Source organism: Pundamilia nyererei, unplaced genomic scaffold, assembly GCF_000239375.1.
Source record: "Pundamilia nyererei isolate P.nyererei 1_Seehausen unplaced genomic scaffold, PunNye1.0 scaffold00170, whole genome shotgun sequence".
Lineage (NCBI taxonomy): Eukaryota > Metazoa > Chordata > Actinopteri > Cichliformes > Cichlidae > Pundamilia > Pundamilia nyererei.
Genome location: NW_005187571.1, coordinates 1,203,461 through 1,217,281, shown reverse-complemented (window position 1 = coordinate 1,217,281; position 13,821 = coordinate 1,203,461). Strand labels below are relative to the sequence as shown.

Sequence of the window (13,821 nt, the reverse complement as noted above, 5' to 3'; positions counted from 1 at the left end):
TACAAGCAACCTCTTTGATCACTTCTAAAAGAAACAGACTTACAAAACTGTTTGAAAATGAGTCTGACAGAGGTGACAGTGTAAAAAAAGAACAAGAATGTCTCTTGAGAAACGCCTGTGGCTAAAACATGAATTTGTGAATTCAGGAAGAAGCCCGTTCCATGAGGTGCTTTTTAAAAAATACAAGGCAGGCATGTTTGAATTCAATGAGTTTTTGACAACTAAGGCACTATTTCATGACGAGAAGCGTTGGTGGAAGAACACTTTAACTGCTGCAGGTTGAATCTAAACAAAAATATGATCTAAAGTACAAAGAGAAGTTAGCCACAGACATATGCCGTGTTCCCACTTCAGAAGGCTTACACTATTCCTATAGACATACAGTAACCTTAACCATAACTGCTACTAGTCTAGCCCTGACACTAAGGCTTCACTCCAAATTTTCTTGATCTACATTATGGCTTTTAAAACCCAAGACAGACAGGTCCTCATAGTGTGACTGTGCATACAGATTCATGTTTCCACAATATGTGAAATAATCCCCACCTATATCCACATCATTGCAGTGATACAGTACAAGGCAACATTTTTTCTAGACTTTCTTGTATTTTTTTTTTTTACTGGTTTTGTGCAATAGTTTTTAAGATGATTCGAAGGCCTTCAAAGGTTTTATTTGGACACTGATTGCTTTTTTCAGTCCAGTCCTGAGCATTTTCAGAGCAATATTTGCATTTTTTTTTTTGCTTGTTAAGCAACTTAACACTAACCTATGAAACATTTAAGTATAAATGTGTCTACATGTAACAGCCAACTTAGCAAAGACCCAATTTCAAATTGTATGTTTAGGCACTTTACTGTCAAGTCATTTGTTCCCATTTATTCAGCAAATCTACTAAAAATGCCAGACAGATAATTTGTATATTTGCACTAAGACAGTGATTTTAAAAGCACTAATAGAAACTTAACATATCTTGGCGTGGAAACTACAGTATCTGAAGGTCCTATCTTTAAAAAGAAAAGAAAAAAAGAAAGAAAAGGAAAACAAATCCAACAAAGTCTTAAACAGAACATGAGAGAAGCATCTGGTCCTTCAGTTGATGGATTTTCTGTTCAGTGAGCCATCATCAGAAATGGTCTCAATGGAAGGGTAGCTTTCAAGAAGCCATTGTTAAGGAAGGAAATAAGGCAGATAGGGCAAAGAGTTGGCAAATTACACAAGAACCGGACTAAAAATCAGTGGCAACATGGAGGGATGAATCTAACTTTGACAGAAAATGAGCAAGGATCTCAACATTATTAAAGCAGTGTGAGGTCATCTTGGCAGAGAATGGAACAAAAGACAGCCAAACTCCAGAGAAGAGAAGTACAGTTTAAAAAACCTGGAGAACCATTTCTGAGGTTTGGTTAAAAAAAATTACAAGATATAGGCCGTGCTCAAGAATAAAGGTTGTCATACCAAATACTGACTTTCATGTATGTTTTAATTGTACAAACTTTACATACTGTATTTCTATATAAATGTTTCCACTTTGTAAATGCTTCAGTAAATAATAATTTTTATGACTTTGTGTATTACGTCTTGGACGTTTCCATCTAAGCAAATGTTTAGTACATATTGAATTTACTAATTGCACTGTGTCTGGCTGCGCTACACACATGTCTTTGGACTCAAATGTACTCAAATGAGTACATTTAGCAATATCAGCCAGAAAGTGTGAAAGCTCCAGTAAATATAGTAAAAAAAAAAGTTGTCGCACAAATACTTGTGGCATGACATTTTGTAGGTGGTTTGAAAAGGTATTTAACATAATATATAGCTTGTTTGAAAAGCAACAGATTAATTCGAATTCAAAAAGTGTGGGTATAAAAAACATGGGCTTAATTTAATAATAATTAAAAGAAGGAGAAGAAGAAAAAGAGGAAGGAATCTTAACAATTACAGAACAGACTTCCTGATTAGTTCACAACAACAAGTTTCCGTTTTACTCTGTGTAGAACTAGTGTGACATACTGTGTGTAAATGAGTACACACCCCTAGGCAAGAAAGCCCAGCTGTAAATTGACAGGATTGTGTGTCCATGTGCTGGCTGGTTGAGGGTCGATATGTAATTTAACACAGAGAGCAGAATTAATAGGACTAACCTTTCACTAAAATCAGCAAAGTGACTCTAGTGACTCTTAGTGAGTCACACACATTCAGGAACATGCATGCCCAGATTCATTTATTATGTTGTTCAGTTAATACATCCATGTGGTTTTACTCTTCAGGCTGTTTATAGCAGATGATCCACTCCTGTATGCACTGGAGCACCCTCTTCTGGTAAAACACAGATGCTAGTATTGGCGGGGGATGTGATGGATCACACCTTTAATCTGTTGCTTTTCAAACAAGCTATATATTATGTTAAATACTTTTTCAAACCACCTACAAAATGTCATGCCACAAGTATTTGTGCAACAACTTTTTGTTTACTATATTTACTGGAGCTTCCACACTTTCTGGCTGATATTGCTAAATGTACTCATTTGAGTACGGCTGTAGGTGAAACACAAAGAAATAGGAAAAGTCTCTGTAAACACTGATGGTGAATACACCGAGTATATTTAAAAACAGAGCGAGTGTTATATGCATAATATATGATTACTCTTTATGCTAATATCTAAAACACACTTGAGGCTAAAATTGCCAAAAAAGCTATATAGATAAATGCCTATGGCTATTAGATTAAGTAATGCTAATCACCCATACCTCAGGCAGCTGCACACACACAGATACACACACACACATACACAGGTAAATAAACGCAGACATTTTTCAGTGTAAAGCCTCATAATCATCATTCTTCGAGAACGCTAAATGGGTACAGGTTTTCATTCACGCAGGCCTTCGAGTGCATATGAAAAATGTACAAATATATTTCCATCATCTCTTTGGTGTGACAACAGAGAAGAATGGAGAATATATATCAAGGTTAGAGAGGAATGCTACAAGTGAAAGAACAGAGGAAGATACAAAGACTATGTGAAGGTCGTTTAGAGTATAACGCGCACTGCAGTCTTTCTTTCTAGGAATGACACAACAAGGCCAGGCTAGTTCAAAAGTTTCAAAACTTTTCCAAGCAGTCTCTATAAGGAGATAGAAAGCAGCGATAATAAGTGTCTGTCACACAGACCAGGTGGACTTGAACTTTAGCATTATTAATTATTGCTTATTAATGCAACTTTGGCATTTAACCTGCAAGGTAAACATGCATGTTATATTGGTATTAACCTCGAGTATGTGTCTTGACTCAAACGTGTGTTCTAATTAACCTAAAGTCATTATGCACATGCACAGGCACGCACACACACACAGTCTAATTACAATGTGGACCACATGTGTTCCTCTTCTCTGCAAGTCTTCCTACAATAATCCATAATCCAGTTCTCACTGCTGTTTGTTAGATGTGATTACTTTAGATTCATAGACATGCAAACAGAAGTGATTTAAGTCAAGTACTCTTCACTAACGATCAGGTCAGTCATGTGTAAAAAGTGTGACAGATGGTTCCTCTAACAGACATGTTTATACATTTGAGGATTCCTTTTGCCCTTAAAATTGAAGCAGCAGATCTGGCATCCTTCACTGAAAAGTGAGCATGCTTTTACAGTTGTTTGTGATTAACATCAAAGAGGATTTAAAATTGAAACATTTATATCAAGCTAATATGTTATTCTTCTGTGCAACAACAATATAATAATTAACGGTCTAGCAGGATATCATTGGTCTGACTGCTTTGGATAGATCCGTTTGTGTCTTGCACAGCCTCTGTTTAATTTCACTCATCAGTGTTGCCATTTTCTACAGTACTTTGTCCCTTCTAAATCATTAAACCCATGACCTCCTAAGCATGTGAGCCCTGCCTTCATTCACTGCTTCTGCCAAGCTGAAAGCCCACTAAGTAACTTAAATAGCCAGTCAGACCCAAAGAATAGGACCTTCGGGGCAGTGCTCAAGTACATTTTATTGATGATTACTGAATCTTTTTATTCAGCAAACTCCATCTTCATCTTTCTGTCCATCCATCTGTATGGATCTATTGACATTAGAACAACTGGTTTCCCAGTTGATTGTAGCAGTGCATTTCTTACTTTGGCCTGCTTTTGGCCTTCTGAACCCCCCTTCGACACAATTTTCCTGGGATTGATCAGCTCAACGTCGTATTCGTCTCGAGTGGCAGGATAACAGCAGTCCTCATCACAAGAGCTTGGACAAGATCCATTACAAAACTAAAGACTTTAAAGTTGCAGAAAAAGAAAGTTGCACAAGTAACTGTAAATTAAACTATTTACCCAGTCTGTCTGTGGCTGCATTCCCCTCTTCGAAAGCAGGCACACATGAGTTTCAATCAGTTCAGAGGATTTTATACTGGCAATATTTTCCTGAAAATATAGCTAACTACTGTTTGCTAGTGGTGTAATTCTTCAAAACCACTGTTAAGTTTATAGCTTGATTTTTTTTTTTGAAGTGATGAAAAAAATAAAGAAGAAAAAAAAGTCCACTCTCATAGCTAAGGTGCAAAGTAGGAATGATGTTGGAATACATTTGTGGTCACAGATTGAGAATTACTGTATCCCATTATCATTCCTGCATATTTAGTGCGGCCATGCAAAATACCACCTTCATACAACTAAAATCTCCAAGTCACCGGCCCTTAAATTACACAAGCTTAGGTCAAGATATTGCTTTTTTATTTAGACCTTTTAAAGAACAGTGACCAGCTACGTGACATTTTCACTGCTGAAAGAAGAAAAACGCTGGAAAAATAAGACAAACGATAGATATAAAAATGGGTGCATTAAATCTAGTGATAGCTGGAATAGGCTTCAAGCCCCCTACTCCACGCAACCCTGAAATGGTTAAGTAGGAGAAAATGGATGGATGATACCTCTAATTCAGAGCAAAGGTAAAGATCTAAACCTCAAACCAAGTCTTCATACTATTTTTTTTTCATACTAAATTTTAATGATTGATGTTTTGGGAATTTCCTGGTCTAAAAAGAGAGATCGTGACAATGTAATTGTGTAAACAGGTCCATGTTCCCACTACATGAGTAATACATTACACACACTCTTATGAGCAGTGAACATGAAGTGCCTTAAATCACACGAATGTGTTACAAACAATAAGTATTAAGTATTTATACTGTGTTCACCACACACACACACAGATAATGTGATGTTGATCATCACGACTGAAATTAGCTGTGCAGCACTAAGTTAAACCACAACATTCCAACATACACACAAACACACACGTTTCAGTTCATTTGGGAGAGAGAAAGCGAGAGGAGAAAGCACTTATTTAATGTTAATCAAATCTCTGCTTCCCAGCAAAGCTGTACAAAAGCATCTTAATTTTATTTAAAACAAATTTGTCAGTTGGTTCTATAAACTCTCCATTTTCAAAAGTTAGAATTTTCAAGGTTCAGGCTTCATGGGGTTAAACCAAAAAGCACCTGGCTGCTCTACATCTACATGGTTTGCTCAGGAGAATTCCGGTTTATACTGCCCTCATCTCCCACTACCCTAATCTACTTCTTGTTCATTCATATTACGAAATACTGCACGTTAACATCAAGCATTTATCCTCATTATTATTAATATTATTATTATTGTTATTAAAATATTGTTTTATTTGAAGCTACTATATCTAGATTTGAAGCTACATGCAGATTTTCTTGTAGATTACACGGATGTCAAACTCACTAAAACTCACAGCCATCTGGCACTATGAAAGCTGGTAGGCACGTATTCGCAGATTTATACTTGGATTTGTGCAGTTTTGTTTTGTTTTTTTTTCTGTTTGGTTTCACCAGAACAAAATACAAACTAATTCTATAAACAAGTATTTACTATCTTACTATAGCCTGATAAAAGTTTTCAATTATCTGAAACTGTTGGAAACAGTGAAATTAGACTGGGTGATATTTATTAACACGGGAATGGAAACTGTAGCTTATTTAACACTGGTACACAATTCTCCTGCCATAAATATTTAATGCGTGCAAACCCGAAGTGGGAAATAGTGCCCTACATGCACCATTTGCTGTTTGAGTAAGATTTGCTAAATAAGTATATAATGCCTAGTCTGTCAGACAAAGTTTTATTCTAAAAATTAAACAATCTATGAATACGTACTCACTGGACACATTATAACTGCTCAGCCAATCAAATTTCAGCAGTACATTGCACTTAGTCATTTAGACATAGTCAAGATGACCAGCTGAAGTTTAAATTGAGCATCAGTGCAGTGCAAAAATCTTTTGTTAATGCTGGTCAGAGGAGAATGATTCCTCTGAGTTGGTCAGAAGGCGACTCAAAATCCACTTGTTATAACACGAAAAACCTTGAAAACCTTTTCCTTGAAAAACAGGAAATGGAGCCAACAGAAGATTGGAAAATAAACATCACCAAATAAGCACTGTTTAAATACATCAGTCTGCCTGAACCATGTCCATCCCTATGCATGTATGACCACACCTATCTTCTAAAGGCTGCTTCCAGCAAGGTAACGAACCATCTCACAAAGCTCAGATAATATCCGACTGGTTTCTTGAACGTGACAATGTGTTCACTGTATTCAAAAAGCCTGAAAAGGGAGATTCACAGGACGGATATGCAGTAAATTTGCAGCAACTGTGTGATGCTATCATGGCAGTAGTAATCACTGAGAAAATGTTTCTAGCACCTTATTGAATCTACACCACAAAGAATTAAAACTGCTGTGAAGGCAAAAGTCCAACCCAATGCCAGCGAGGTATACCAAAAGAAGTGAATGGCATGTTTATATACGCTGCACTGACATCTTCAGTATGAGAAACGTGGGGTTAGCGTTAAGAGCAATAGACGGGGCATGGAAGCTGTATGGCAATTATAAGCAGGCTCAAATGCATCTTTGTTTAGAAACACGATCTGCAAAGCATCAAGAATTAAATTACATTCTATCCCTGCCTGGTGCATACTTTAATGCAAACTGTATTAGTAACCCACAACTGATAAAATATCTCTAATTGTTGCTCACTTCAGTGGCACAACCACACTTAGACCAATTCTCTTCATTTGGCCTTTTTAGCCTGGCATCAAAATTCATACAATGGAGAAAATTGCCAGGTGGATTATTCCTGTGGTTTCGACGTTATGAATCCGTCGACGTTATGAAACACACACAAACACTCGATGCAGCGTGGTGGTGGCTGTTCTGTAACTTTACAGACACTGTAAGTAACATCCCTGGAGTCTCTGAGCTTAATATATGTCCTTGACCAAGAAAGTTGAGTGGCACAGCGTTCAGTGCTGTAGCACAATCATTGCTTCTACTATTCGTGGAAAACAGGCATAGACAAATACTTACACTGAAAGAATATATCGTCAGAGTATTCAAATCCTTCACCTTTTGCATGCTTTATGGCAGGGGTGTCAAACTCAAATACACAGTGGGCCAAAAATTCAAAACTGGAACAAAGTCGCGGGCTAACATTAATATTTATTTAAAAAAAAAAATCTTCCTCCAGATATAGGAATGAATCCTTTGTTATGGACTCAAATAGGTTTTGCTGGAAAACTGAATATGGAACAAGCAAAGCTTAATACTAAACAATATATATATTAGCTGTATAATACCAGTAGGCCAGCTCTAATAGTAATTTGGTATGGCTTCGCGGGCCAAATGTAATCAGGCTGCAGGCCAAATCTGGCCCGCGGACCAGAGTTTGACACCTATGCTTTATGGTATTCAGAATCAGAATCAGAATCAGAATCAGAAAGGGGTTTATTGCCAAATGTTGAGCAGGTTTACAACATTAGGAAATTGCTGCGGTGCTTCAGTGCAAACATACTGTCATAGATTGCGATTAAATGGACATGAAAAAATAAAAGGAATAAGAATTAAAAGTGCTACGTGGAAAGATATGTGCATGAGATATACATGCGATATACATGAGATAAGAATTAAGAGTGCTCCGTAGAAGGATATATGCATGAGATATACATGAGATATATACATGAGAATAAGAATTAAAAGTGCTGCGTAGAAAGATATATACATGAGTGCAGGTGGTGATCAGTGCCAAACATGAAATGATGCAGTGACACAGCGTAGGGTCATGAGTTAGTGGCGGGGACAGTCATATGGTTATTGTTCATGAGTCCGACAGCAGAGGGGAAGAAACTGTTCTTATGGCGAGAGGTTCTGGTGCGAATGGACCGGAGCCTCCTGCCTGAGGGGAGCAGGTCAAACAGCTAGTAGGGTACAGTATAGAAAAGGAGACCCTGTTTTTGTAAAGGTACCACAGTTCACACACTGGTAAATAAGGCACTGATCAGAGCAAGGATATATCTTATCCTTTGATTCTTCCACAAAGGCCTCAATAAATCGGAAAAAAGATTAAGCCTGGATCCTGCAGCATATTCCTAGACAAACTGAGTAGCTTAGAGGAAGGGTCACAGTCAAGGAGTCAACCAAAAACCCAGTAGTTGCCCTAAATGAGGTTTAGAAGTCCTCTACAGAGACTGGGGCAGTTGAAAGGATAACAGAACTCTATCAATTAGTAAAAGATCAAGACAACAATGAAATGGCTTCAGGACAAGTTTCTGACTGTGACTGGTGCAGCCAAAGGGCAAATGGAGCTTGAGAGGATCTGTCAGGAAGATTAAAATAAACTGACCAAATCCAGGTGTGTAAAGCCTGTAGAGGCTTAACCAAGAAGACTCAAGAATGCACTGGCTCCCAAGTGTCTGAAAATATCTGAAATCCTTTGTAAATAGTTTTTCTTTTGTTTTATGCATATGTTTGTTTACTTCATCCTTATGGGTTATTGAGTATTTACCGATACGAAAAACATTACAATGAAGTCCAATAAAGGATTGTGCTTAATGTGCACATGCTGGATTTCTCAGACCTACTTCACAGACAACAGATGTACAGTGCAAGATTTTTGAGTTATTCCTAATAAAATATTTATGTATAATTTTAGTTTTTTTAGACAACAAAAATCACTAATCTAAAGCGTATTAAGAAAGCCAACACACTCAGCTGAGAAGCTAGCTCTGGTGCCTGTCGTATAATGTAAATGCATCAAAGAGCCATTAACCACCATGTCCTTGATTTTTCACCCTGCTACTGAATGGGACATTTCTCTACTGTACTGGCACTAAACATCTACACTGGATGTAAACTGTGTAACGCACAGGGCTACAACACAAATGCAATTCCCTTCATTCTCCAAGCAAATAGTCCATAAATGTTATTTATGTTTTTCCTGAAACAAGTGTTTGTACCTGGTTGTAGAGCGCACACACATGCAGAGCCGTGTTTCCAGATGCATTTTGAGCACTCATGTCGGCTCCATAGAATAGCAGGTGTTCCAAATGCTGCACATGGCCATAGCGACATGCCTGAAAGGACAGAGAGATAAAACATTTACACTAGCAGAATCAAAAAGAAGTAAACACGGTCTCTGGGAAAATAATGCAAATTAATGGGATAACAGTTATATATGTAGGGAAATGAAATGTTTTAAAGAATGACAAAGTCCAGAAATGAACCACAGATGCAATCTGCATTTGCAACTTAAATAAGTAAATTAGTCAATTTTCGGGTCTTAAGGTTCATCATGAGCCAAAGGGCAATAATCGCTGTATTAAAATAGTCCAAAATAACAGGCAAATGTAGCAATTTCGCCAACAAGGTAACAGAGACTTGTTGCTTGTTAAATGCCCCATCACCCCTGCAAGGAACTGTTATAAGCCAAGAAAAATCTCTCTTTAAAATGGCCAAATTAATATAATGTAACCTTAATCTTTTCTTCATCACAACATACAACTGTATACTGGAATAGTTTGAATTTATCATAATCATAATACAAAGAGAAGCCAAGATATCTTTCTATGTCTTTATACAGATTATCTAAATGGTTGAAAGCTAATCTTCAGACCATGCTTTTCCTTGAGCTAATTCCTTTCTAAAAAATATTCTCACCTATGCTAACAGTTTCTAAACAGAAGAGGAAATCTTATTTGCATCACCTAAGGCTAAATGAAATCTGTGAAGCTCTTCTGGCAAGAGTTATGCCTTTTCCTACTTTTTCTGCTTCTTGTTTCACATAACTCTGAGCAATAAACTTTTCATCTAATCTCTATCTTTTCCTTCTTCTTTTTTGTCTCCAAATCTGTAGTTTGTGCGCCTTACTGACAAAGAGGTACACGATTCTCCCCAGCAATTGTTCTCTCACTTCTGTATTCTGTCTCGCTAACAGTGTGTGACAGCAGTGCGAATGTGCACAAATGATTCTGGGATTGTTGTTGGTTATCAGCCCTTTTGCAGTGTATCATATTGTACACAATACATGCCCAAGGAATGCTAATGCTCGGAAGGGCACAGAGAAGGGGAGAGATGTGGAAGGAGAGTTAAAATGAAAGGATTGGAGTAAAAGTGTGATGGACTGAAGAATTCTTAGATTTACTTTATTTTTGGGTAATAGTGAAAACATACATAAGAACAAATAACTGTAAAAGCATCTTTGCTCTCTTATCCTAAACCCCCTCTATATTTTCAGCAAAGAGACTTCCTGGGTGATTTCACTAAACTCTTTTACGCAATCTTGTCATGAATTGCTTTTTAACACCACTTCCTTAAAAAGTAAGAAGGTGTGTGTTGGTGAGATGTGGTTATTAGCATAATCTGCGCTAAAGTTGCTTTGTGGATGTCTTTCTTGGGCTGTGTGGCCAGGCCCCGGAAGGCCATACACAAAACCACAGATGCAGTAAAACAGTAAAAAGTTTATTCTAAATTCATTCAAGTGTCCTTGGGTAAAATACGGAACTCCAAGTTTCTCTGCTGTAATTGGTGTGTCAGTGTTTGTGTGAACGGTTGAAAGAAAAGTGCATGATAAAGAGCTTTGTACAGGCAGTATGCTTGAGAAGTAAGTAAGTGTAGACTGTTTTGACATTTCACTACAGAAATGTAGAGGCTGAGTGAATGCCATAAAATCTCTTAAACAGCATCTAGATATCCCTTCGCGTATGAGGCCTTTTCGTCTTTCCAGTACAGCGAGCTTCCTTTGAGCTGACATGTTCAATAAAACCCTCACAAACACAAAGGCTGGTTTAGTTCACAAATAACTTTTACATTTCGTTTAAGACTTTTATTAATTTTGTTTATTATCCTTGGAAACAAAGTTCACTTTAACTAATCTCTGCAATCAAAAACAAATTGAGAATGTTTGATCTTGCTCATAATAACTTCCAAGTAAGAATAATTGCAATACCTTGAGATCAAACACACTTAAGCAGTGTTGTCTAAGTAACTATGGAGAAAAAGAAAAACAGACAGATGAAGGTGAAATTCATGTCAACATGTAATAAAAAAGGTTTGTGTGGGAGACAGGCAAACAGATACTGACATGATCCACGCAGCCCCTCTTTAATGATCTGCGTTCCTCTTGGTCCTAACTTCAAATTTCTTATTATATTCATGGGAGGAATACACAACCCCACCCCCCCTCCTAATATAAAGCCATAAACATTTGTGAAGACAAAGAAGGTTCCCATTCAAATACACTAAGCTTGATTCTGTTACTATGTTGCCACTCAACATTTGACATGCAAGAACTTTCAGACATAAAAATCCTGACACAAATAAAAACACTATATAGGGACTATGCATTATCTTTATAGGGCATGACAAGCCTGTATGTGTGTGTGTGTGTGTCTAACATTATGTTGGCAGCACATTGTAAATAAATAATAATAATAAATAAAATTCTACACTTTAGTCATATAGGAACACTGTACCTCTCCATTGGTAGGTACAAACGCAGATTAAATTAATGGCTAGCTATGTAATATATATATAAAATTATAGAATATTTTGTGGGGGTTATTTCTACTAATAGTAAGCAGGTAGTAAATACAGTAAAAAAAAATACTGTCGAAATACTAAAAGTATCCATAAATGACTCAATGTGTATTTACAGCCACTTTAGGTTGGTAATAACTCAGACACAACTGCATATTTTCTAGGACAGTAGGCAACAAGTGGTTAAAAGCACTTCGATTTGCCCATTAATTTAAGCAACCTTACTTATTTTTCACGGGCTTTCTTGGCCAAAGCCCAAGTTTAATAATGTGCTTTCTATAAACTAGGCTATTACTTTCCAGGTCTTCTTATACAGTTATTGTTCATGGCTATACTCTTTTATAAAAAGTCTACAATCAGACTCAGTAAGTCTTTCCACCTGTGTACTCTTTACACGTGCTTTGGAAGAGGTATATTCATCATTAAAACAAGTAGAAAAACAAAATCAGCACCATGGACAGTTTCAGGAGGGAGGGAAGCAGGTGCAAAATATGACATGAACTTCTCCATAAAGCGAGAAAGATATATGTGTGTACATAAGTATATGTGCATAATACTTCAATATAACTGCGGTAATGACTGTCCCAAACAATTGGAAGCACAAATTTCACAGGTCCTGAGCCTCAGTTATGTATAAACAGTAGCTCAGTTTGTTTTTTGTTATTTTCGGAGGCAATCTGTGCTCAGAGATTTCTGTTGACACTCCTGCAGATTATTTGCGCACCGGGAGACACACTTCATAAAACTCAGATTGATCTCCCCTCTCACCAGCTTTCCCAGTGTGCCCTACTACAGTTATTTGTCGACTCACATTCGCACCCACTTCACACATATGTTGGTGAGTTGTCCAGAGGTGACATAAGAGCCTGGACCTGTCTAGCATTATGTGGACAATTTACACTGCCTATACAACAACGGTGTCAGTAGTTTGTCTTAAAAGATTAGCCAAAACCTCTAACGTACAGGTCTCATGCCTTTTTGATAGTATATACTAGTGCTGTCAAAATTAACGTGTTAACGTAAACTAATCCGCCATTACGGTCAACGCGATTACAATGTCCAAGTAGAGTTAGCCTCGCACGTGCGCAAATGGGCAGTAGATCTGGTAGTGACGGGCAGCTGAAACAATCAACTCAATATGGAAGATGATAAATGTACATTTGCCCTATCGATGGGAAATTTGAGTATTAAAAAAATAACAAGACAGAACAGTCGACCGACATAAAGTATTATGCACATTGTGCAAGAAGGAATTTTCTTTTCACCAAAGCACTTCCAGCTTAAAATATCACATTGACGCGAAGCACACATTAATCGGGAATGCTGCTCGGACTTTGGCTAACGTGTCAGCCAGCTTGCCACAAACCACTCACGGAGCATCGGGGACTCAGTAAGTCTATCTCTGACATATTGACTGACACAATTGCCAAGTGGATTGCAACAAACTACTGACCTATTAATTATTGTTGAGAATACGCGCATTAAAAAGGTTTGGTTTCAAGGACTTGAAGCGCCTCCCCAAGAGTGACAGAGAGAGAGAGAGTGGATACATTTTGTTAACATGAATGTTCGAGATGTTCAATAAACATGTTAAGTGCGTATATTTTCCCTTTTTTCTCGAGTCTGTTTGCTCATTCAAAATGAAATTAGATTAATATAGAATAAAAATGAAGGATATTTACTCAGAATCAGAGAGACTTTATTTATCCCCAAGGGGCAATTAAGATACAACAGAGCAGCATGATGCTAAAAATAAGGACAGGGCATAAACAGGCAATAAGAATGAGATTTAAAAAAAATTTTTTAAATTAAAATATACAGTATATAAACAGTTTTAAAATTACATTGACTGAATACGTGAGTAAATAACTGTAAGTGACTAAAGGTGAATAAAGTGTCGACAGAATAAAAATATTAATTGTGAT

The 13,821-nt window shown here is 37.1% G+C and overlaps 1 protein-coding gene across 9 annotated transcripts in view; it reads right to left on the bottom strand.

Moving 5' to 3' along the window:
• Positions 1–13,821, bottom strand: part of shank3a (SH3 and multiple ankyrin repeat domains 3a) — a 164,907-nt gene that overhangs the window by 77,074 nt on the left and 74,012 nt on the right. For all 9 annotated transcript variants that reach the window (XR_001290534.1, XR_001290535.1, XM_005745983.2 and 6 more), the window contains exon 7: positions 9,319–9,435. Coding sequence is in view for 7 of the 9 variants with exons in the window: in XM_005745983.2 (XP_005746040.1) it covers positions 9,319–9,435 (117 nt within the window). In the remaining 2 variants the exon portion in view is untranslated. The remainder of the gene's footprint in view (positions 1–9,318; positions 9,436–13,821) is intronic.